The 25,591-nt window shown below is 37.4% G+C and overlaps 1 protein-coding gene across 5 annotated transcripts; it reads left to right on the top strand.

Annotated features, from left to right (window-relative positions):
* Positions 1-1,305: 1,305 nt before the first annotated feature.
* Positions 1,306-25,167, top strand: ZNF658 (zinc finger protein 658). Of its 5 annotated transcripts, XM_039223976.1 has the most exons (6): positions 1,306-1,424; positions 3,242-3,340; positions 3,509-3,567; positions 9,396-9,522; positions 9,819-9,914; positions 21,459-25,167. In XM_039223976.1, the coding sequence occupies exons 3-6, from the start codon at positions 3,553-3,555 to the stop codon at positions 24,317-24,319; spliced, it is 3,099 nt and encodes a 1,032-aa protein (XP_039079907.1). In that variant the 5' UTR covers positions 1,306-1,424; positions 3,242-3,340; positions 3,509-3,552; the 3' UTR covers positions 24,320-25,167. The 5 variants fall into 5 exon arrangements, with proteins under 5 accessions (XP_039079907.1, XP_039079909.1, XP_039079908.1 ...); XM_039223978.1 differs by lacking the exon at positions 3,242-3,340 and having other exon boundaries at positions 3,540-3,567; XM_039223977.1 differs by lacking the exon at positions 3,242-3,340.
* Positions 25,168-25,591: the final 424 nt, after the last annotated feature.

Below are 25,591 nucleotides of genomic sequence, written 5' to 3'. Positions count from 1 at the left end.
ACAACCCAATGTGGGGCTCGAACCCACAAACAGAGAGATCATGACCTGAGCCAAAGTGTGACGCTTAACCGACTGAGCCACCCAGGTGCCCCCAGATTTAACAATTCTTAACTTTGCCATATTTTTTGTTTTGCTGCATTTTAGAAATTAAGTTATAAATATATGATTTAATAATCAAATATTTTTTTGTTTCAAGTTTTTATTTATATTCCAGTTGGTCAACATATAGTGCAATACTTTCAGGAGTAGAATATAGTGATTCATCATCCACACACAACACCCAGTGCTCATCACAACAGATGCCTTCCCCAACACTCATCATGCACTAGCCCATTCTCTGCCCACCTCTCCTCCCAGCCCTCCCCCAGCATGCCTCCCGTCTGCTTTCCACAGTCAAGAGTGTATCAAGGCCCCTGGGTGGCTCAATCGGTTAATTAAGCACCTGACTCTCTATTAGGCTCAGGTCATGATCCCAGGGTCATGCTCTCTCCTATCTCTCTCAAAATAAATAAGTAAAACTTTTAAAAAAAGTCTTCCATGGTCAATCCCATCTCCCTTCTTTTTTTCCCCTTCCCCTATGTACATCTTTTCTGCCCCTCAAACTCCACATACATTTCTGTATGTATCTTTAAAAATAAGAACAGTTTCCTACATTGTCCAAATATTAATCACAGTAACCAAACTAATAGTAATTTTCCTTTACGTTTCTAGTATCTAGGCTATATTCGTGTTTCTCCAATTGTAGTCTCTTGCAGCTGTTGTTTTTTTCCAACTAGAATCCAACCAAGAACCATGCTTTGTTATGTCATAAAGTTAAAGTCTAATCCACAATATCTGTAGACTCAGGAAAAGTCTTCAAGGGTCAGGTCCAATTGTCACATCCCAACTCTCTAATTGAGCGGGAAGTCTTCTAACATTACTTCCTGCAGTCTCCAAGTTTTGTGGGAAATGTATTCTTTTTTTTTAAATGTTTATTTTTGAGAGAGAGGGAGTGTGAATAGGGGAGAGGCAGAGAGAGGGAGGGAGACAGAATTTAAAGCTGGCTCTGTGCCGACCACAGAGAGCCCATTGTTTGGCGGGGGCCGGGGTGTGGGGAGTGGGGGAGGGCAGCAGTGCTGGAACTCCTGAAGGGTGAGATCACGACCTGAGCCAAAGCGGGATACTTAACCTGCTGCGCCACCCAGGTGCCCCTGGGAAATGTAGTCTTAAATCTTATGGGCCAGCCGCGCAGCACTCTGGGAACCCAGCTTCGGGGCTGATTCTGCGCAAGTGCACATCCTGTCCTATCTCTTTCCGCTGGCCTTCTCTGCTTGAAGAGGACACGATCTCGGCTTCCTTGCGTCTGTGGGGGAGTAGAGGCTGCGCGGCGGGAGTGAGAGCACTGGGGATACGGCTCCGCAAGGTCCGGGGTTCTGCCAGGTCGGGTAGGTTTGTGTGCTGCGGGAGCCATCGGGAAGTTCGGGAACCTCCGGGCGAGTTCTCCCCTCCCCCAGCCTCTGTGCTTGTGCACGGTAGATTTCCCTCCTACTTTCGCGGAGCAGGTGCGGCTGAGTCCCCTTTCTGAAGAAGGTGCTCCTTTTGGGCCCTGGGTGCTAGGACTGTAGGCAGTGGGTAAGAAGTCTGCTTTTGTTTTCGATGAACGTGAGGCTGCCAACAGCAGCTTGTGCATTAGTCTGAGAATTAAATATGGTGTCCTCTGCAAAGCATTTTGTCAAGTGATTGTAATAGTCAGTGTGTAAGTTGCTGTCACAAGATGCTTTATTCCTTTTGGTATTTTATTTAACCCTCACAATTGCCCTTATAAATATGCCATGTTAAAAAAGTGAAAGGAATTTACTGGAGACGGAATGATATACCTCAGGGCACAAGCTGTTAGGTGAGAGAGGCTGGATGTAAATATAAGTAGATTTTACTCCCTGCCTCTTGTTCTTCGCAATATCCTTTCTGCCCTAAACCTAGAGTTGAGACCTCTGGAGCTCTTACCAGAGTACCCACATTTTCAGAGGAGATATGATTGTGAAGTGACAGAACCTCAGAATGTGGTAAATATTTCCTGGAATTTGTGGATTCTTTTTAGAGCTCCTCGTTCAGACAGACTCTTGAACCTTCCTGCACTAAGCTATCTCCATCTTCAAAGGCAGTGAAAAGATTAAAGTTTTACTCGTGTGTTTAACTCAGTATATCTAAATTACTATTTTGATTTGTGACTGGGCACACGTCAGGTGCAGTAGTTGCATGCTTCTAATGACTACATTCCTGGATTTGTAGTGAATTCCAAAGTCACGTTTAGAGTGTTAAATGGAGATTTCAGATGCAGTAAATTTGTTTCTCAGGCCCAGATCCCTTCCCTTTCTGAAGGAAAGTAGGTCTTAAAACAGGAAAATGAGAGCCCTAGAAACTGTTGTCATGTCTTCTGACAGATGCCTCACTGGAGTTTCAGAGCAGAGGCAGAAGGTTCAGGAAAGGCACAGGTCCTGATTTTCTCCACCAGAAGCAGTTCTTGATCCCTGTATAATGACTGACATCACAGACTGACAGTGGGCACTGGACCAGCTTGCAGAAGGTGGCAACTTGAGGCTGAGAGGGTTGGGTAACTGTCATGCTGCACGGGAAAAGGCACTTCACTGGATGGCTGGTGAGGACATGATGCCCAGGGAAAGTATAACCAGCCAGAACTGATGAAATCCTAAGTAGCACCCAGTTTCCTTCATTCTCCCCTCTTTCCAGATTCTGAGGTGCCCTCACACCATGTCCATCAGCACATATGGTATCTAGAGTTATGTTGATGCTCCCTCTTTCTTGAATATAGGTAATAATAAAATGATAGTAGGAGAAAGGCTTTATATATTGGACACTTTTGGAAGCCCAAAATCTTGGGCCTGAAGGAATGATTTTTATAAAGACACCCAAGGCAGAATCAAGAACTAAGCACACTATTTATTAAAATAGATAAGTACTATAAGCATCTTATGAAAAATCTGTTTTAGAAGTTGGAACCAAGTTAGAACAAAAAGTTAGAAAATATATTTCTTGCATAAAGCATCCCATCTTTATTTTGGAGTTTTCTGGGGAAGTTCTAGCTCAAGGTATAAAGACAACAGAAACTTGATTAACAATCCTGTTTAAGTAATTTTTTTAACATTAGTTTAAATGAAGGTAGAAGGTTTTACCTTTGAATGCCTGAATTTGTTTAACCAATCTCCTTTTGTTTTATTTTGTGTTTTTTGTTGTTCTTAATTAGAAGGGGACATAAATTGTTAATTCAACGACTTTTGACTTACACAGCAGTGAAAAGACAAGTTTAAGCCGACATAATCATATTGGAGATGCACTTGTTCAGGTATTGCCTCTGTGTGGTCCCTCTTGTTCCTTCTTAAGAATGTCAAAGGGACATTCTTCTATAGGGAAACCTTTTTTCTAGCTGGTGTTATGGAAATTTTTAGGCAAATGAAAATAATTGTAAGGCAGATCAGGTTTCTCATAACTATTTTTCTTTCCTCTTCCCCAGGAGAGTCTTTTCATATCTTTATATTCTTCAGGGAGCAGCAGAAAATGAACATAGCTCAGGTGAGCTTTGTTTTTAATAATCTGTTTGTTTTGTAGTAGTGGATTTTATAAGGGCTTAGGTGTCTACTCAGATGGAAAAGTAGAAATAGAAATGGATCAGATGCATTCAGAGATGGAAATACAGATGAATAGCAGAGCAAAGGTAGCATGTGTATCTATGTAGATCCTCTTATATTACAAATTTATCAAATTGGAGCTCCAGATTTATTTTTGAGATTTTTGGTAGCCATGTCAGAGTGTCAGACAAACAATCCCTTTTAAAGGTCAACATTGGTGAGATGATTAAGCAAACTGATACTTCATAGAATGGTAAGACATTTGAAGATTTAAAAAACCTGTTTTTTGAGTAGGTGATTTAGTTAACAATTTGTCAGTAATAACTCTAAAGTAATAAAGAACTTTGTCTCTACTTGTGCTTCAGTAAAAGTAGAAGACATAATGTTAATGTGAACTTGGTCAATTCTGTTTTCCGGAAACTCAAATATAAGTGTTGAATAAAACATTTTTTCTGATGAATTAATTGAATATCCTTAAAATTACTGTCCATAAATATTTTGAGTACCTGTGGTATTTGGATTACTCAGCAGACAATTTAAAATTGTGTTCTGTTTCAAATGTTTAAACACATTCTATTCACACTTGGTTTCTCTACCACTTGCCCGTCATATCCAGTGACTAGACACTTGATTGTAATCAAATCCATTGGGTCTTGTCAAGACCTTTCTTTACTTGACTTTTCTGAGCACTTGCCTCTGCTTCTTACTCTGTCCTTCTGGAAAATTTCTTTGTTAGTGGAAAATTTCTTTGTTAGTGTCTGTGACACCTTCCACTGGTTTTGTCCTTCTCCTGCTGCTATCTTTATGGAGTCATCTTCTTTCCCTTGTCCTTTCATGTGGCTTATCCTCCATTTTTGTCCTTGACCTTTAACCTGCTCTGTTATTTTGGAATGGTTTTATTCTCTTTATTTTTTTCTAAACTTATTGAGATTCAGTTCACATACCATGCTATTCACCCATTTTAAGTGTAGGATTTAGTGATGTTTTAGTGTAAATGCGCACATACCACACAGCCAATTTGAAATACTTTCATCACCTTAAAAAGCTCCTCTACATTTTATCCGTCTCATCTGCTCATTTGCCTCTGAGCCCCAAGCAACCACTAATCTGTCTGTATAATTTTCTGTCTGTATAGATTTGCTGAAGCACTATTATTTCTTGTAGGAGGGTTCTGCCTATGAGAGATTTTGTTTTTGTTTATCTAGGAAGGTTTCTATTTTTACTGGTTATATAGTTCTTGGTTGACAACTTTTTTCTTTCATCACATGTCATACATTATTTCATTACCTTCTATCCTCCATGGTTTCTGATTAGTAATCTGCCTTTAATGCTGTTGTACATCTTTCTTGCTACTTTCAATATTGTCTTTTTGTCTTTGTTTTTTGACAGTTTGATTTTCATGTGTTTAGGTGTGGATCTCTTTTCATTCCAAATTTATCCTACTTGAAGTTTGTTGAGCTTCTTGGATTCGTAGATTAATGTTTATCATCAAATTTGGAGACTTCTTGGCCATTGTTTCTTCAAAAATTCTTTCAGACTTTCTGTTTGGGACTCATGCATATGTTGGTAAGCTTAATGCTATCCCATATTTCATTTTTTGTCATTTTCTGTTTCTCACACTGCTTAATTTCAGTGGGCGTATTGTCTACTTTGTTCATTCTTTCTTTTACCTGCTCAAATCTGCTGTTGAACCCCTGTGGTGAAAGGGGTTTTGATTTAGTTATTATATTTTTCAACTCTTGAGTTTCTTTATAATTTCCTTTTGCTATATTTCTCTTTATTGATACTCTTTAGTGAAAATTTAAAAATATTTTTCTTTAGTCCTTAGGCATTTTCTCTAGATATTTGATCATATTTAAAATGGCTGATGTATGGGGCACCTGGGTGGCTCATTCAGTTAAGCGTCCAACTTTGGCTCAGGTCATGATCTCACAGTTTGTGGGTTCGAACCCCGTGTTGGGCTCTGTGCTGACAGCTCAGATCCTGGAGCCTTTTTCAGATTCTGTTTCTCCCTTTCTCTCTGACCTGCCCCTGCTCACGCTGCCTCTCTCTCTCTCTCTCAGAAATAAATATTTAAAAAAATAAATAAATAAATAAATAAAGTAAAATGGCTGATGTAAAGTTATTTCCTAGTAAGTCTAATGTCTGCTTCCTTAGGAGCAGCTTCTATTGATTATACTTTTTCTGCGTATGTGTCTTTCTCTCTTTTCTTGTTTACTAATATTTTTGTTGAAAATTGGACGTTTTAAATAAAATAATATGACAACTCTCGAATTTCTCCTCTCTTCAGGGGTCATTGTCAAAATTTATTTTGTTCAGTGACTTTTTAAAAAATTCTGTAGAGCCTCTGTTTCTTGTCATCTGAGGCAGCTGAAGTTGTCTACAGAAATTTCTTTAAATGCCTAGAACCAGTAAGTTTTCCAGTATTTGCTAAGGGTCTCTGTGTATGTCTGGGAATTCCTTCTACAGTCAGACAGGCAGTTTGTAACTCTGCATTAGCCTATACTTCCTTCTTCTTCTTTTTTTTTTTTTTTTTTTTTTTACAAATAGTTTATTGTCAAGTTGGTTTCTGTATAACACCCAGTGCTCATCCCCACAAGTGCCCACCTCCATGCCCATCTCCCCCCTCCCCCCCCCCACCCATCAGTCTTCAGTTTGTTCTCAGCATTCAAGAGTCTCTCATGGTTTGCCTCTCTCCCTCTCCCCCACTATTTCTCCCCTTCTTCTCCCCCATGGTCCTCTGTTAAGTTCCTCCTAATCCTCCTATATGTGCAAACATATGGTATTTGTCCTTCTCTGCCTGACTTATTTCACTCAGCATAACACCCTCAAGGTCCATCCATGTTGCTACATGGCCAGATTTCATTGTTTCTCATTGCCATTTAGTATTCCATGGTATGGATAAACCACATCTTCTTGATCCATTCGTCCGTTGATGGACACTTAGGCTCTTTCCATGTTTTAGCTATTGTTGAGAGTGCTGCTATGAACATTGGGGTACATGTGCTCCTATGCATCAGCATTTCTGTATCCCTTGGGTAAATTCCTAGCAGAGCCTATACTTCCTTCTAATGACAAACTTAGAGTCACTTAGAGGTAACAGCTTAGGGCCTTCTCACATCTTCCCTGAGCATGCTCAGAGCCTTGGGTGTATGCACAGCTCTGTGTAAGTATATAACCTCCTAGATTCTCAGGAATATATCAGAGCTTTTCAAAAACATTTAGGGACATCTTATTATCCAGCTTTTCTTTCCAAGCTTCTTATTTAAGCTATTGTCTACCCCAGCTGTTATCCGTCACCTCAGGTAACCATTAAGTTAAACCAGTGCCTTTAGTTGTTGTTTTTAATGCTTATTTATCTTGAGAGAGAGAGCATGTGCATGTGGGAGGAGCAGGGAGAGATGGAAAGAGAGAATTCCAAGCAGGCACCATGCTGTTGGCATAGAGCCCAACATGGAGCTCAACTCCACAAACTGAGATCATGACCTGAACGGATACCAAGAGTCAGACGCTTAACGGACTGAGCCACCCAGGTGCCCTTTCTTTAGTTGTTTTTCACAAATGCCCGTGAGAACAAGGGTTTTCACACCTGAGCTAGCTCAAATAAATATATCCTTATAAGCAAGGTCTTTCAGGAAACCACCAAATGAGTCAAATACTGACAGTTTTCTGTGGGTGAAGTTTTGATGGATCTCCAACCCAGTTCTGCTGTTGTGGTTGCCAGGCTTCTGGTTGCAGACCATTGATTCTCAAACTACTGCAAAATTGGGAGAGAGGGATGGGCACTGGGTGAGTTAAAAGGATATAGGATCAGCATTCTTACTATGATTCAGCTATTTTTTTTTAATGTTTTGAAGATAACCTTTGTTAATTTCATAATTTTCGCCAGTTTTTTCTTTTTTTTTATGAACAAGAGAATTTTCTTGGATCCTTTAACATTTATATTTATGTCACTTGTTAGCTTATTTTTTAAATCCAAGTTACTTTATTAAGTTAAATACTAAAGAGATTGGCAAAAATGAAAGCAATGCCACTTTTCTTACTAATTTTTTTAGTTTTGGAGAATATAACTAAATTTTCTTTTTTTTTTTTTTTTGGATTAAATTTTATGAGGGATGTTCCTGTTCTTTTATTTGTTTTAGTCACCTGCTACTATTACTGATTTTCACACACAGGAGGTACTCAGTAATACTGAAGACATGAATGACAAATAATTGGATACATAACAGGAAAAAAAAAACCTGCTTCTGTCTTATTATTTCTTAGTCTTCTCTTTCTTTTCTACTTTTAAGAAGAACAATTACATGAGATCTAAACTCTTAGTACATTGTTTATATGTAAAGTACAATACTGTTAACTGTAGGTGAACTGTACAGCAGATCTCTAGAACTTAATGATTTTGCATAACTGAAACTTTTTACCAATTGAACAGCAACTCCTTGGTTTCCCTTCCTCCCAGCCCCTTTAAAGTCTTTCATTGTGGAAATTTTCCCTTTTCTCATTTTCTAAGACTCTACCCTTTCCTGACTTCTTACTTTCAGAAAGCTGTACTTTACTTGCCAGCGTCTTTAATATTCATGCTTCCTCAAATACTATTTGGTATTTTTATTTCCTCAGTCCCGTATAAGATTCATAGCAAGCATATAGCTCAAATTGTTGTCTGTTTGCCTCTCAAAATTTTAGTTACTACCTAAATTGCTAGTAACTCCTAAATGCTTGGCTTCGTCTTAGACCTTGCTTCTGTGTTCTAAAATCATGCATATGCTTTCTTAAGGGGTAGGTCCAGCTTTATGTTCGCAGACCCTTCAGGAACATAAACAGATCCGTCCACCAAACTTCTGACATTTATTTTCCTTTCATTTCCTAAATGTCAGTGTTTAGCATCAACATTCCCGAAGCTGCTCATACAGGTAGACTAGGTGGTTGCACAAGAAGTTAGTTATCAAATTGATTGCTGGTTGCTGCTGCTGTTCTGTGATTATATCCCTATCTTTATATTCATTGCTGTTACTTCAGTGAAAATAACGTTTTCTTATATTGCTATGATTCCAACTCCTTCGTAAGTTGTTCATTGCTCTTCATGAACTCTTAAGTATTTATCTGTATATATTTGTTTATACCTGAGTTTGATCATGTAATATATCTTCACAGCTTACATGTATCTCTTCTTTGTTTCTCATTATTTACAGTGATGTTACCTGAAATGGGAATGAACATCTTAGAATTCTGTACAATAGCCATGGTAACCACTTGGGATATAGAGGAAGAGTTGTAGGAAGCCTCTGTACATTGAATTTTATTGTCTTAAAAAATCTGTGATTCCTAAACAGATATAAATGAATTATAGTAAGTTGAAAACCTTTCTAACTGAATAACTCCAAAGTTGAAGACAAAATTGGGTCAGAAATAGATGCCTTTTAAACTATTTGTTTTATTTTAATTTAAAATTTTTTTTAATGTTTTATTTCTGAGAGAGAGAGAGAGAGACAGCGTGAGCAGGGGAGGGTCAGAGAGAAGAGAGGGAGACACAGAATCTGAAACAGGCTCCAGGCTCTGAGCTGGCTGTCAGTACAGAGCCTGATGTGGGGCTCGGACCCACGAACCGCGAGATCATGACCTGAGCTGAAGTTGGACGCTTAACCGACTGAGCCACCCAGGTGCCCCTAAACCATTTATTTTAGAGCTTAAAAGTAAACAGGAAAAGTAGTAATTCTCAAAGATACTTTCTTTGTCACTTAATTCTGAACCTATGAATAAAATGTATTGTTACAGGGATCCGTGTCATTCGAAGACGTAGTTGTCGAATTTACCCAGGATGAATGGCAGTACATGAGCCCTGCTCAGAGGACCCTGTACAGAGATGTGATGCTGGAGAACTATAGCCACCTCATTTCAGTGGGTAAGCATACCTTAATAAATGACTTCTTTTACATTATATTTACTTTTTTTTTAAGTTATAAAAACACATGGACTCTTTGTAGAGATTAATGTTGTACAGGCTTTTGAGTAAGAGGTCTAAGAAAACTGAAACCTTTAAGGAAACAGAAACAATGTTTATATTATTATTTTCCTATGGAAAACTTCAAATGAGCACATTTGTTTTGCTTCTCTTGCTGCTATTCTCTTTCTACACCTTTGGAAACCAAAAAGCCTATGGATCTGATTTATATATTCCCTCAATTGTCATGTTTACAGGGTATTGCTTGACCAAACCCAAGATGATCTTCAAGTTGGAGCAAGAAGAAGAGCCCTGGTCCTTAGAGGAACATTTCCTAAACCAGAGGTACCCAGGTAGGTGAGCACTGACAAAAGGAAACACTTGGGGCAGTTCAACTGTTAGGGGAATACCTTTGAAAGTTTGTTTGTTGGTTTTATCCTTTTATTTATTTTTTATTTTTTTTTAAATATTTTTATTTATTTCTAGGAGAGAGAGAGACAGCGTGAGCAGGGGAGGGTCAGAGAGAGAGGGAGACACAGACTCTGAAACAGGCTCCAGGCTCTGAGCTGGCAGTCAGCACAGAGCCCGATGCGGGGCTCGAACCCACGAACCGCGAGGTCATGACCTAAGCGAAAGTTGGACGGCTAACCGACTAAGCCACCCAGGCGCCCCGGTTTTATCCTTTTAAACAGTTCTATTGAGATACACATATCGGACAATCCACCCATTTAAAGAGTACAATTCAGTGGCTGTTCATATATTCACAGATATGTGTAAACATAACCACAGTCCATTGTCATCACCTCAAAAAGAAACCTCTTACTCTTTATCTGTTATCTCCCTATCCTCCTGTCCCCTGCAGCCCTAGCAATTACTGATCTACTTTCTGTCTCTATAGATGTGCCTATTATAGATATTTCATGTAAATGGGATCACATATTATGTGGTCTTTTATGATTAGTTTCTTCCACATAGGATTACAAGATTCATGTGTCACTATTTCATCCTTTGACTGATAAAATAAGGTCTTATTGTGTGGATCTAACACATTTGTTTGTCCATTCTTCAGTCATTAGATGTTTGGGATTCTACCTTTTGGCTATTTTTGAATAATGGCAATAGAAACATTCATTTACAAGGCCCTCTAGTCAACAGCACAAGTTAAAGTAAACCTTTATGCATTTGAATGACTACACCAAACCATATCATACCAACTATCATAAAACACAAAATAATGGAGTATTAAGAATTTAAAATTTACCAGGATTAGGAGATAATAATGTACTTCATCTGATTATGTTAGAGATGCTATGAATGTAGTGATATTTATATTAAATCGAACCATATATTTGTACATGTATCCTGAAATCAAAGAACAAGCCTTTCAAGTTCCCATGGATTAACTGTAAGATAGTGAAATGCAATATTAGTCTAAAAAAGAAAACCTCAAAATCCAAATTAAATCCCATAAATAATAATCTCAACATATTTTGATAAATCTAGAAATTAATGATAACATGACTAAAAAAATCTCTTGATATGGATATTTCAAAGATTATCTCTTTCATACAAAAGTATATCAAATCCAAAATTGCATGACTTTATAAAAATAAACATGCATATTATAAACATTAGGATATGTGTTAAAGTAGTGAACAGGGTAAACTGGTAGTCTCCTAGTAATAAATTAAGAACAATAACAAAAATATACTAATACAAACAGAATTTAGAAGTAAAATTAAAAATTAATAAACTGGAGGATTAAGAAATTTTAGAATGTTTCTTAGAATAAAAAACAGTGAAATGGATGAAATTTCAGCTGACCCTAACAAAGACAAAAGAAAATCTTGAGTAATATCAAAGCAAATCTCATTCATAGGAGTGATGTGATAGGATTTGCTCTGTCAGCTATGTAAAACTCTGAGTTAAGTAGTATGAAACTGGAAGTGGGATACTAGTGAAACAGAAAAAAAAGTCGAGAAAAACACATGCTTTATAGACAATTGGTCTTTGACAGATGGTACCATCCCCACAGAACAGTGGAGAAAGAATCTTGAGGTAACCTTTTTTTTTTTTTTAAGTTTATTGTCAAGTTAGTTTCCATATAACACCCAGTGCTCATCCCCACAAGTTCCCTCCTCTACGCTCGTCACCCTCCTTCCCCTCCCACCCACCCCCATCAGCCCTCAGTTTGTTCCCAGCATTCAGGAGTCTCTCATGCTTTGCCTCCCTCCCTCTCCCCAACTATTTTTCCCCTTCTCCCCAATGGTCCTCCATTAAGTTCCTCCTAATCCTTTTATATGGGCCAACATATAGTACCTGACCTTCTCTGCCTGACTTATTTCGTTCAGCATAACACCCTCAAGTTCCATCCATGTTACTACACATGGCCAGATTTCATTCTTTGTCATTGCCATAGAGTGTTCCATTGTATAGATGAACCACATCTTCTTGATCCATTTGTCCGTTGATGGATACTTAGGCACTTTCCATGTTTAGGCTATTGTGGAGAGTGCTGCTATGAACATTGGGGTACATGTGCCCCTATGCATCAACACTCCTGTATCCCTTGTGTAAATTCCTAGCAGTGCTATTGATAGGTCATAGGGGAGTTCTCTTGTTAATTTTTTGAGGAACCACCACAATGTTTTCTAGAGGGGCTGCACCAGTTTACATTCCCACCAACAGTGTAGGAGGGTGCCCGTTTCTTCACATCCTCGTCAGCATCTAGAGTTCTCTGATTGGCTCATTTTAGCCACTCTGACTGGCGTGAGGTGGTATCTCAGTGTGGTTTTGATTTGTATTTCCCGGATGAGGAGGGATGCTGAGCATCGTTTCACGTGTCTGTTGGCCATCTGGATGTCCTCTTTGGAGAAGTGTCTGTTCATATCTTCTGCCCATTTCTTCACTGGGTAATTAGTTTTTCGGGGGTAGGGTTTGGTGAGTTCATTCTAGATTTTGGATACTAGCCCTTTATCTGATATGTCATTTGCAACTGTCTTTTCCCATTCCGTCAGTTGCTAATTAGTTTTATGGATTGTTTCCTTTGCCGTGCAGAAGCTTTTAATCTTGATGAGGTCCCAGTAGTTCATGTTTGCTCTTGATTCCCTTGCCTTTGGGGATGGGTCAAGTAAGAAATTGCTGTGGTTGAGGACAAGGAGGTTGTTCCCTGCCTTCTACTCTAGGGTGTTAATGGTTTTCTATCTCACATTCAGGTCCTTTATCCATTTTGAGTTTCTTTTTGTGTATGGTGTGAGAAAATGATCTAGTTTCATTCTTCTGCATGTTGCTGTCCAGTTCTCCCAGCACCATCTGTTACATAGACTGTCTTTTTTCCATTGGATACTCTTTCCCGCTTTGTCAAAGATTAGTTGGCCATACATTTTTGGGTCCAATTCTGAGTTCTCTATTCTATTCCATTGGTCTATGTGTCTGTTTTTGTGCCAATACCATACTGTCTTGATGATGACAGCCTTGTAGTAGAGGCTAAAGTCTGGGATGGTGATGCCTTACGTTTGGGTTTTCTTCTTCAGTATTACTTTGGCTATTCGAGGTCTTTTGTGGTTCCGTACAAATTTGAGGATAGTTCTAGTTTTGAGAAGAATGCTGGTGCAATTTTGATTGGGATTGCATTGAATGTGTAGATTGCTTTGGGTAGTAATGACATTTTAACTATATTTATTCTTTCAATCCATGAGCATGGAATGTTTTTCTATTTCTTTATATCTTCAATTTCCTTCATAAGTTTTCTATAGGTTTCATCAGACAGATCTCTTATATCTTTGGTTAGGTTTATTCCTGGGTATTTTATGGGTTTTTTTGTGCAATTGTGAATGGGATAAGTTTCTTAGTTTCTCTTTCTGTTGTTTCATCATTGGTGTATAAAAATGCAACCGATTTCTGTACGTTGATTCTGTATCCTGAAACTTTGTTGAATTCTTGGATCAGTTCTAGTAGGCTTCTGGTAGAGTCTGCTGGGTTTTCTATGTAGAGTATCATGTCCTCTGCGAAAAGTGAAAGTTGGACTTCTTCTTTGCCAATTCTGATCCTTTTATTTCCTTTTGTTGTCTGATGGCTGATGCTAGGACTTCCAGCACTATGCTAAACAACAGTGGTGAGAGTGGACATCCCTGTCGTGTTCCTCATCTCAGGGGAAAAGCTCTCAGTTTTTCCCCGTTGAGGATGATGTTAGCTAAGGGCTTCTCATAGATGGCTTTTATAATGATTCAGTAAGTTCCTTCTATCCCTACATTCTCGAGGGTCTTTAAGAAGGGATGCTGTATTTTGTCAGATGTTTTTTCTGCACCTATTGACAGGATCATATGGTTTTTATCATTTCTTTTGTTGATGTGACATATCATATTGGTTGATTTGCAAACATTGAAGCAGCCCTATAACCCAGGAATGTATCCCACTTGATCATGGTGGATAATTCTTTTTATGTGCTGTTGAATTCGATTTGCAGGTATCTTGTTGAGAAGTTTTGCATCTGTACGCATCAAGGATATTGGCCTGGGTCTCTGGTTTGGGAGTCAAAGTGATGCTGACTTCATAAAATGAGTCCGGAAGTTTTCCTTCAATTTCTGCTTTTTGGAATAGCTTGAGAGGAATGGGCATTAATTCTGTTTTAAATGTGTGGTAGAATTTCCCAGGGAATCCATGTGGTCCAGGGCTCTTATTTGTTGGGAGATTTTTGATAACTGATTCAATTTCTTCACTAGTTATGGGTCTGTTAATATTTTCTATCTCTTCCTGTGTGAATTTTGGTAGAGAGTGTGTATTTAGGAATTTGTCCATATCTTCTGAGTTGTCCAATTTGTTGGCCTATAATTTTCGTAGTATTACCCGATAATTGCTTGTATTTCTGAGGGGTTGGTTGTAATAAGTCCATTTTCATTCATGATTTTGTGTATTTGAGTGCATTCTCTTCTCTTTTTGAGAAGCCTGGCTTGAGGTTTGTCAGTTTTGTTTATTTTTTCAAAAAACCAACTCTTGGTTTCATTCATCTGTTCAACAGTTTCTTTGGTTTCTATATTGTTTATCTTTGCCCTGATTTTTATATATCTCTTCTCCTACTGGATTTGGTATGCTGTTGTTGCTCTCCTTCTAGTTCCTTTAGCTGTTAGATTTTGTACTTGTACTTTTTCTAATTTCTTGAAATAGGCCCTGAGTCCAGTGTACTTTCCTCTTAGGTCTGCCTTTGCCACATCCCATAGAGTTTGGATTGTTGTATTTTCATGTTCATTCGTTTCCATATATTTTTTAATATCTTCTCTAATTGCTTGATTGGCCCATTCATTCTTTAGAAGCGTGCTCTTTAACCTCCATGTTTTTGGAGGTTTTCCAGACTTCTTCCAGTGGTTGATTTCAAGTTTCATGGCATTGTGATCTGAAAGTGTGCATGTTATGATCTCAGTTCTTTTATATATTTTTTAAAATATTTTTTATTTATTTCTAGGAAAGAGAGAGACAGCGTGAGCAGGGGAGGGTCATAGAGAGAGGGAGACACAGACTCGGAAACAGGCTCCAGGCTCTGAGCTGGCAGACAGCACAGAGCCCGACGTGGGGCTCAAACCCACGAACCGCGAGATCATGACCTAAGCGAAAGTTGTCCGACTTTCGGCTTAACCGACTAAGCCACCCAGGCACCCCTCAGTTCTTTTATATTTATTGAGGACTGCTTTGTGTCCCAGTTGTGATCTATCTTGGAGAATGTGCTGTGCACACTTGAGAAGAAACTGAATTCCATGGTCTCAGGATGTAGAGTTCTAAATATATCTGTCAAATCCATCTGGTCCAATGTGTCATTCAAGTCCATTGTTTCTTTAGTAATTTTCTGTCTAGTTGATCTATCCATTGCTGTAAGTGGAGTATTAAAGACCCCTGCTTTTAGCACATTCTTATCTATAAGATTGTTTCTGTTTGTGATGAATTGTTTATGTATTTAGGTGCTTCCTTATTTGGTACGTAGACATTTATAATTGCTAGCTCTTTCTGATGGATAGACCCTGTAATTATTATATAATGCCCTTCTTCATCTGTTATTATGGCTTTTACTTTAATGTCCAGTTTGTCTGATGTAAGTATAGCTAATCCAGCTTTCTTTTAACTTCCAGTAGCATGATATATATTTCTCCATCCCCTTACTTTCAGTCTGAATGTGCTGTCCAGTCTAAAATGAGTTTCTTGTAGACAGCAAATAGATGGGTTTTGGTTTTTTTTAATCCATTCTGCTACCCTGTGTATTTTGATTGGGGCATTTATCCCATTTACATTCAATGTTATTATTGAAATATATGGGTTTAAAGTCATTGTGTCCTTTGTAGGATTCATGCTTTTTGTGGTCTGTCTGGTACCTTGCATTCCTTGCAACATTTCCCTCATAGGATCCCTCTCAGGATTTCTTGTAGGGCTGGTTTAGTGGTGACAAATTCTTTCAGTTTTTGTTTATTTGGAAAGACTTTTACTCTCCTTCTATTCTGAATGACAGGCTTGCTGGATAGAGGATTCTTGGCTGCATATTTTTTCTGTTCATCACATTGAAGATTTCCTGCCATTCCTTTCTGGCCTGCCAAGTTTCAGTTAGATAGGTCTATAACCACTCTGATAGGTCCCTTTGTATTTTAGGGCCTTTTATCCCTAGCTGCTTTCAGTTTCTCTCTTTGTCCTTATATTTTGCCATTTTCACTATGATATGTCGTGTAGAAGATCGATTCAAGTTAAGTCTGAAAGGAGTTCTCTGCCTCTTGGATTTCAGTGTCTGTTTCCTTCCCCAGATTGGGGAAGTTCTCAGCTATAGTTTGTACAAGTACTCCTTCAGTGTCTTTCCCTCTGTATTCCTCTACTGGAATTCCTGTGATACAGATATTGTTCCATTTGATTGTATCACTGAGCTCTCAAATTCCCCTTTCATGTTCCTGGAGCAGTTTATCTCTTTCAGTTTCCTCTTTTTCTATAATCCTGTCTTCTAAATCACTTATTCTCCTTTCTGCCTCTTCAATCCATTCATTGGATGCCTCCATTTTATTACACATCTCATTTATAGCATTTTTTAATTCATCACAACTATTTTTAAGCTCCATAGTCTTTGTAGCAATAGTTTCTCTGATGTCTTCCATGCGTTTTTCAAGCCCAGTGATTAATTTTATGACTATTGTTCTAAATTCTTGTTCAGTTATGTTGCTTACATCTGCTTTGAGCAGTTCTTTAGCTGTCATGTCTTCCTGGAATTTCTTTGGAGGAGAGTTCTTCCGTTTCATCATTTTGGTTAGCTTTCTGTCTCCTGTTAGTTTGAAAGCTTGTTATGCACTCTGTACCTGTGAGTGCTGCTGTATCAAAGATGTCTCTTTGTTGTCCAGGGCCTCTCCATTTAGGAAGTGTTCTTTGAATGGTGTCTCTTGGTCTCTCTTATTCCTGTACTTGTAGTGTTATTTGGGACTCTCCACCATGTGTACTTTGGCTTGTTTCTTGAGGTAGCCCCAAGATCACACAATGAGTTTGTTATTGACCCAGCCTATACGTGAATTCCCTGCCTCCTGAAGCCTTGTCTAGAGCTATTCTTATCTTCACTTCAAACTAACATAAGACTTATAATTACAGAGCATTTGCAAACACAGTTAAACTTCAAGTAGCTTGGACAGAGTCAACCAAACTCCTCCCTTTTTAGGTAATCTTTTGGATCTACATGAAAAATGAGATTCACGTGGCTTAAAGACCTGATTTTTCAAAGCGAAACTAGAAATATCCTATGTGATAATAAGGAGAATGTGATTATGACTCTAATTAGGGAAGAAATTAATAAGATATTAAAAAGTATTAACTGGGGGAAAGATGTAGTAATGTATTCTGTTTTACTCTGCCCTCTACATCAAAATGTATACATATATGTATAGACATAGACCTGTATATATGTGTATGTCTATATATTGTATATATATAAAGAGAGGGAGGGAGGGAGAAAGGACATATGTAATATTCTGGTAGATTACAAAACAATGAAGGTGAGTTAGGGGCCTTGGCACCTGATAAAATACAGGGTGATTAGTGTTAAGAGAATGCTGGTAGAGACTCTGATCTCTCACCCTTCTCCATTGTTAATGTGGCAGCCCACTCCTCCAACTTGCAAAGTGTCTGTGGAAGTTAAGTGGAGAACATGGGCTTCTGTCCACATTTGGCAGTAGTGAAGCTGTACTCCACTTCTTTTGTTGGCATGATTTTAGAGGAGGTTGGCTAAAACTGAACATTAATTTTTATAAGTCCAATTTATTAATTTTCTCTTAAGTATCATGCACTTGTGCTGTCTAGAAGTATCAAAACTCAGAGTAACACAGATTTATTCATATGTTTTCTAGAAATTTTTAAATTTTACATTTTGTGATCCACTTGATACTAGTTTTCATAGACAAGATGAGTTATGTGTCAAGTTTAAATTTTTGAAAAGGGGAGTCTAGTTATTCTAGCACCATTTTATTGAAAAAATTATCAATTTCTCTATTGAATAGCATTTCCATTCTCAGAAAATGGATGAACATATATTTTGTATGTGGTACATAATTATAATTATTTGTGTATATGGCACATAAGTGTAAACATATGTGTATGTACTTACATTCTATACATTTAAGACTATATATTTCCATGGTATTTCTATTCTTTTTTATTTATCTACATATTTATCCTTACATGAATACCACATTAACTTTATTACTCTAGATTCTTAATTAGGCCTTGAAGTCAGGTAATGTTAGTTCACCAATATTTCTTATGTTTAAATTTAATATGAGTTTGTTGATATTTACAAAAAGCATTCCAGCTGTTCAGTTGGGATTATATTGATTTAATAGATTAAGTTAAAGAGGATTGATATCTTAACAATATAGTGCCTTCCAATCAATAAAGAACATATACATATCCTTTTATTTATGATTTCTTTGATTCCTTTTATCAGTAATTATCAGCATACAGATACCAAGTATTTTGTTTTTTTTTTCTCAGCACTATCGTAAATTATATTCCTTGTCAGATTTAAAATTCCAGTGATAATTGCTTGTATATGATTGGCTTTTGTATATTGGCTTTGCATTTTGTCTTGCTGAAAGCAGTTAAGTTGTTCTTTTGAAGGTCGTCTTGTGGCTCTGTGGGAAAACTTTATCTTTATTTCTATTCTTTATCGCTTTGGCTGGAATTTCCAATACAGTCTGGAATAGAGGTGCTAAGGGTAGACACTCTTGTCTTTTTCCAATCTTAGGGTTATGTTAGTATTCAGTCTCTTATTCTTAAGTATGATATTAGCTATAGACTTTTTGTAGATTCCCTTTATAATAGGTTAATGGATGGAATTTGAATTTTGTAAAATATTTTTTCCCTTAAATGATGTGATTGGTCTTAATTCTTTAGATGATTAATATGATGGATTACATTGATTGATTTTTAAATATTGCAACTGTTTGTATTCTTGGGATGAACCCCTACTTGATCCTGATAAATCGTTTCTTTTCATATATAGTTTGTTCCTTTTGATGCTTTTTTTTTGAGGATTTTTACATTTATGTCATGAGGGATATTGGTCTGTAGGTTTCTTTTCATGTGTTTTCTAGAAGAGATTATGTAAATTGGTATTATTATTATTATTTTTACTGTTTGGCAGAATTCACTAGTTACTACCATCTGATCCTGGAGCGGTTTCTTGGAACTACATCTTTGCTGACCACATATTCAGTTTCTCATATCTTGACCTATTGTGTTACCTCTTCCTTCTTGAGTGAATTTGGTAGTCTTTTCAAATGAAATTGTCCATTGCACTTAAATAGTCAAATTTATGGGCATAGAGTTTCCCCTAATATTCTTTTATTATCTTTTTAGTATTTATTGTATCAGTATTTATATCCCCTCTTGCATTTTTTTCTGATACTAATACTGTGTGTCTTCTCTTTTTTCCTCTTGTTTTTTTTTTTTCATTAAAAAAAATCTTCTATGAACTAAGCTTTGGTTTGATTATTTTTTCTCTGCATTTCCTTTTCATTTTCTTTGTCATCTTTAGTCCTTATAATTTTCTTCCTTTTTCTTTAATTTGTTCTGTCAAGTTTCTTAAAGTAGAAGCTTAAGTAACTGATTAGAGGTCTTTCTTTTCTAATATAAAAAATTGTAAGCTATAAATTTATCTCCGTGAATTATTTTAGCTGCATCCCACAAATTTGTATATGTTCTAAGCAGTTTTTGTTTTCATTCAGTTCTAAGTATTTTAATTTCTTGGGAGATTTTCTCTTTGACTAATAGGTTCATTGGAAGTATATTCATTTGCGTATATTTTGTGTCTCTCCAGGTAACTTTGTGTTAATAATGTCTAGTACAATTTTTCTGTGGCTTGAGATTATACTTCATATGATTTCTGTTCTTTTATATTTGTAAAGATTTTTCTTGCAGTCCATGATGTGGTCTGCCTTGATGAATATTTCATGTGTATTTGAGAATAATATGAATTAAACTATTTTTAAAATGTACTGTGTTCTTGGGTTTTGAGAGCATAGTTATTCCAAATGCTGCTGTGTCCCTTCTAACTATAATATTGTAGTATTCCTCTTTTCTCTCTTTTCCTTCCCCTACCTACCGTGTTGCCACAAGTACCGTAAAACAACAGATTTGTTTCTTTTGCACATTCCATAGAGTAGATAGGAATGTGGTTCTAGGAAGAATTTTGGTAGTGATTGTTGTTTCCATCCCTGAATGTCCTATGAATAAAACTTTCTTAGGAGTCTTCATGATCTATCCAGTGAGCTCTTGGTTTGGCTCATGGAAAGAAATTTTGCAAGAGTGTCCAGTCCTTTATACCTGCAGCAGCGGAACTTAAATTTCCTGTTAAACCTCGATAGAACTACAAGGAAATGTTTCATTTTTGTTAGGCTTGTGTAGGGTATTGTCAAAAAGATATTCTGTTAGACTGTCTTTATTTCAGACCTTAGGCTAGAAAGAATAGGATTTTCTTTCTTTTTTTTTTTTAATTTTTTTAATGTTTATTTATTTTTGAGAGACAGAGCATGAGTCGGGCAGGGGCAATGAGAGAGGGAGAATCCAAAGCAGGCCCCAGGCTCTGAGCTGTGAGCATAGAGCCCGATACGAGGCTCAAACCCACAGTGAGATCATGACCTGAGCCGAAGGTGGATGCTTAACCGACTGAGCCACCCAGGCGCCCCAGGAATAGGATCTTGTAGCTCTTTTTGTCTGTGTGTTGTTGACTTTGGATTGCAGTCTTCTCCAACACTCCAGTACCCCATATAAGATTTATGGGAAGCAGAGAGAAAAGCCTTGGAATCCTCTGCCTTGTCATTTCTTGAGTCCCAAAGTCCACATTCCATTTTATAGCATCTTTTTTTTTTTTTTTTCTAGGAGAGAGATTGAGACAGCGTGAGCAGGGAAGGGTCAGAGAGAGAGGGAGACACAGACTCTGAAACAGGCTCCAGGCTCTGAGCTGGCAGTCAGCATAGAGTCCGATGCGGGGCTCGAACCCACGAACCGCGAGATCATGACCTAAGCGAAAGTCGGACGCTTAACTGACTAAGCCACCCAGGCGCCCCTATTTTATAGCATCTTATTTACTTTTTAAATGTATTACTGATTTAGTTACTGATTTATTGATTGTCCAGGGATTTTTTTTTTTTAATTATAAAAGGGAGGACTTGGGAAGAGAGCTCTTCTATCTTGGCCAGCACTGGAAATAATACCTGTTTTCTTTAAATAACATGGATGAGGAAAGAGAGAGTATATTTTTCTCTGTGTGTATGAATTACTAATCTTTGGGAATCTGACCTATACCAGTAAAATACATAACAAACATATGGCTGTAAGTTCCTTTCCATAAGAAATGTAAAATACAAAGATGTTTTCAATGTTTCTCATTTTAGGGTATTTCAACATTGATATTCACATTGAGGGGAACCAGGAAAAACAAGAAAAACCTCTGTGGCAAGTAATATTCACTAATAACAAAACATTGAGTAAAGAAGGGCAGAAAGTTTTAGAAAAACCATTTAATCTGGATATAACTCCAAATTCTTCAGGAAAGATGGCCTGTAAATATGACTCATGTAGAATGAATTTGCCAGTTGTTTCTGAATTAATTATTTGTGATAGAAACTATTCAAGAAAGAAGGCTGATTACATGGATATATTCAAAAAGTTGAAGCTTGATACTAAGCGTGAGAAAACTCATACTGGAGAGACGTCTTATAGATATAGTAAAAATGTAAAACCTCTCAGTTATTGGAAAAATCATCAGAAACTTCAAACCCTGGAGGAATCGTTTGAATGTAATGAATTTGGGAAAGTTTTACATGATAAGGCTGTTTGTGTTATAGGAGAGGAATCCTATAAGGGTGATGAATTTAGGAAAAACTATGATAACTACATGAGCACTGGCACAAAAGAGAAATGCTTTGATCTTAATGAATGTAGGAAATCCAAAACCACTATTGAGAATTATAGTAAAGTTCACATGACTACGACACACTATGAATGTAATGAAAGTGGGAATAACTTCAGCAGTATCTCATCTCTTGCTCAATCTCAGAAAACTGCTTCAGAACAGAATACTTTTGCAACCAATAAATGTGATGAAAACTTGAGCCGCAGCTCAGCCCGTAGAGTACAAAAAAAGACACAAACTAGAGATGAATTTTGCGTGTATAATGGATGTATAAATACCTTCTATCAGAAATTAGACCTTATCGTATGTCAGAGAACTCACACAGAAGATGAATTATACCAGTGTGGTAAATACAGGAGGTCCTTCCATCAGAACTTATCCCTTAGTGTACATCAGCAAAATGAAACTGGAGAGAAGTCATTTGAATGTAATGAATGCAGGAAATCCTTTTACCAGAAAGTACAACTCAGTCATCTTCAAAGGATCCATCCAGGGGAGAGACCTAAGGAACATGGGGAATCTTTTTGTTCAAATTCACACCCTATTCATTATCCTGGAACTGATACGGGGTTCAGTCTCTATGAATGTAATAAATATGGGAAAACCTTCTGCCAGAAGTTAAACTTCAGTGAAAATCTGACAGTTCACACAAAGGAGAAACCTTATGATAACCGTGGATGTGGGAAATCGTACAATAAGTCTGCTCTCGTAGTATGCCAAAGAACACACACAGGGATGAAAGTCTGTCAAAGTAATGTATACGAGAAAACATTCTCCAAGATGTCACATATCAAGGAATATCAGAGAATTCATACAAGGGAGAAATCCTACAAATGTATTGAATGTGGGAAAGCTTTCTTTAAGACCTCACATCTCAGAGCACATCAGAGAATTCACACAGGTGAAAAACCCTACAAATGTGCTGAATGTGGGAAAACTTTCTCTCATAAGACACACCTTAGTGCACATCAGAGAATTCATACCGGAGAGAAGCCCTATGAATGTAACCGATGTGGGAAAACCTTTGCTGATAATTCTACCCTCAGAGCACATCAAAGAATTCACACAGGAGAGAAACCCTATGAGTGTAATGAATGTGGGAGGCCTTTTGCCCATATATCTGTTCTTAGAGCACATCAGAGAATTCATACCGGTGAGAAACCCTATGAATGTAATGACTGTGGGAGATCTTTTGCCCATAATTCAGCCCTTAGAGCACATCAGAGAATTCACACAGGGGAGAAACCCTATGAGTGTAGTGACTGTGAAAAAACTTTTGCCCATAATTCAGCTCTCAGAGTACATCAGAGAATTCACACAGGAGAGAAACCATATGAATGTAATGAATGCGCAAAAACTTTTGCCCATAATTCAGCCCTCAGAGCACATCAGAAAATTCACACAGGAGAGAAACTCTATGAATGTAGTGAATGTGGGAAAACTTTTTCACAGAAGACACACCTCAGTACACATCAGAGAATTCACACAGGTGAGAAACCTTATAAATGTAGTGAGTGTGGGAAAACCTTCTCTCAGAAATCATACCTCAGTGGACATGAGAGAATTCACAAAGGGGAAAAACCTTACAAATGTAATGAATGTGGGAAAACATTTGTTTATAAGGCAGCCCTCATTGTCCATCAAAGAATTCACACAGGAGAGAAACCCTATGAATGTAATGAATGTGGAAAAACTTTCTCCCAAAGGACACACCTTTGTGCGCATCAGAGAATCCACACAGGGGAGAAACCTTATGAATGCAATGAATGTGGGAAAGCTTTTGCTGATAATTCAGCCCTCAGGGCACATCAGAGAATTCACACAGGGGAGAAACCCTATGAGTGTAGTGAATGTGGGAAAACTTTCTCCAAGACATCACACCTCAGGGCACATTTGAGGACTCAAACAGGGGAGAAACCTTATGAATGTAATGAATGTGGGAAAATGTTCTCCCAGAAGTCATATGTTATTGCACATCAGAGAATTCATACAGGTGAGAAACCCTATGAATGTAATATATGTGGGAAACCTTTTGCCCATAATTCAACCCTCAGAGTACATCAGAGAATTCACACAGGTGTAAAATCCTATGAATGTAATGAATGTGGGAAGACTTTCTCCCAGAAGTCACACCTAAGTGCACACCAGAGAATTCACACAGGGGAGAAACCCTATGAGTGTAATGAATGTGGGAAAGCTTTTGCACAAAATTCAACTCTCCGAGTACACCAGAGAATTCACACAGGAGAGAAACCCTATGAATGTAATGAATGCAGAAAAACTTTTGTCCGTAAGGCAGCTCTTAGAGTACATCACACCAGAATGCACACCAGAGAGTAAACCCTTGCATGTGGTGAATTTGGGAAGTCCTAATGGGACTCCTACCTTATTAGATAACACACAGTAAAGAAGCTTATGTCACATAGGCTGGCAAATTATTTCCTTTAAATGTTTCCTTTTCCACTAGGCACATAGCTTGTCTAATTTCCCAGTCTGTCCTTCATTCGAGTGATGCTGGTCATGGAAATTGACACTATTACATTTAATCTAAGTCTAGCTTTCAGAAGTCACCTTACATTCTTTCTGTCCTGTATTATATTAGAATAGAGAGATTTCTAGGGCAGACTTCAGTGCTGTGAATTAAATATGGTAGAACACAAGGTGAAAGAAGCCAGAATCTGAATGACTGGGTGAAACAGTTCTCCACTAACATCTTTACTAGTTGGCTTGAAAGAAAAACATTAAATTATACTCTGTTAAACTTTTACAGATTTTGTTCTGTTGGTTAAACACATAGCTTAGATAATTCTGTTATGGTGGGACAAAACCCTACGAATATTGATGTCTGAAAGACCTATAAAATTCAGCTATCATTATATATCAGAGCTTTCATATGAGGAGGAAAGCTGTTGATATCCTGAATAATGAGAAGCCTTCATTAAAAATTAGAGAAATCTCAGGGAGAAACACAAAAGCCTTTTACTACATATTAAACATCAAATAATTAAGATTTGACCAAAATCTTATATTTTGATAAATTGTATTTTATTTAACAAATATTGAATGGTTGTTTCAGATTTTTTCCCTAAAGAAATGTATGTTTCAGAATTGAAGATAAAATCTTCACCTAGAACTAATGTACCTAAATTTGTGATTTATATGTAACACCGTTTTATAGAAAATATGTAATAAAGTATTCACCTGTACACAAACTCACTGTGGAATGTGAAGTTTTAAAGATGGAGGAATAACTTAAATTCTATGAAGAACCCCAGTAAATGTTTGTGGCTAGTCTCTGAGCTATGTGGTACATCTGTATTGGTCTGTGTAATAATTCATTATTGGTGATGAGTTCTAGTAGAAGACAGCAACCAAACCTGCTCTGGACCTATCCATTTTCCTTTTTGATTTATAGTTTATGTTCTGTTGGCTTCCTTCAGCTTGATGCTGTGAGATTTTGGCCTGCCTGTAGTGTGGCCCTATTTTTTCTAGGATATTGGAGATCCATAAGATTTCTTAAGTATCCTTGTGTGTATGTATTATCCTTGTGAGTATGTATGTATGTATGTATCTCTCTGTCTATCTAGATGGGTGTGTATGTATCTAGATGGG

Source organism: Hyaena hyaena, unplaced genomic scaffold (assembly GCF_003009895.1).
Source record: "Hyaena hyaena isolate Hyena2069 unplaced genomic scaffold, ASM300989v1 scaffold_1520, whole genome shotgun sequence".
NCBI lineage: Eukaryota > Metazoa > Chordata > Mammalia > Carnivora > Hyaenidae > Hyaena > Hyaena hyaena.
The sequence above is the reverse complement of the archived record's forward strand: the minus strand, read 5'-3'. Positions and strand labels throughout refer to the sequence as shown.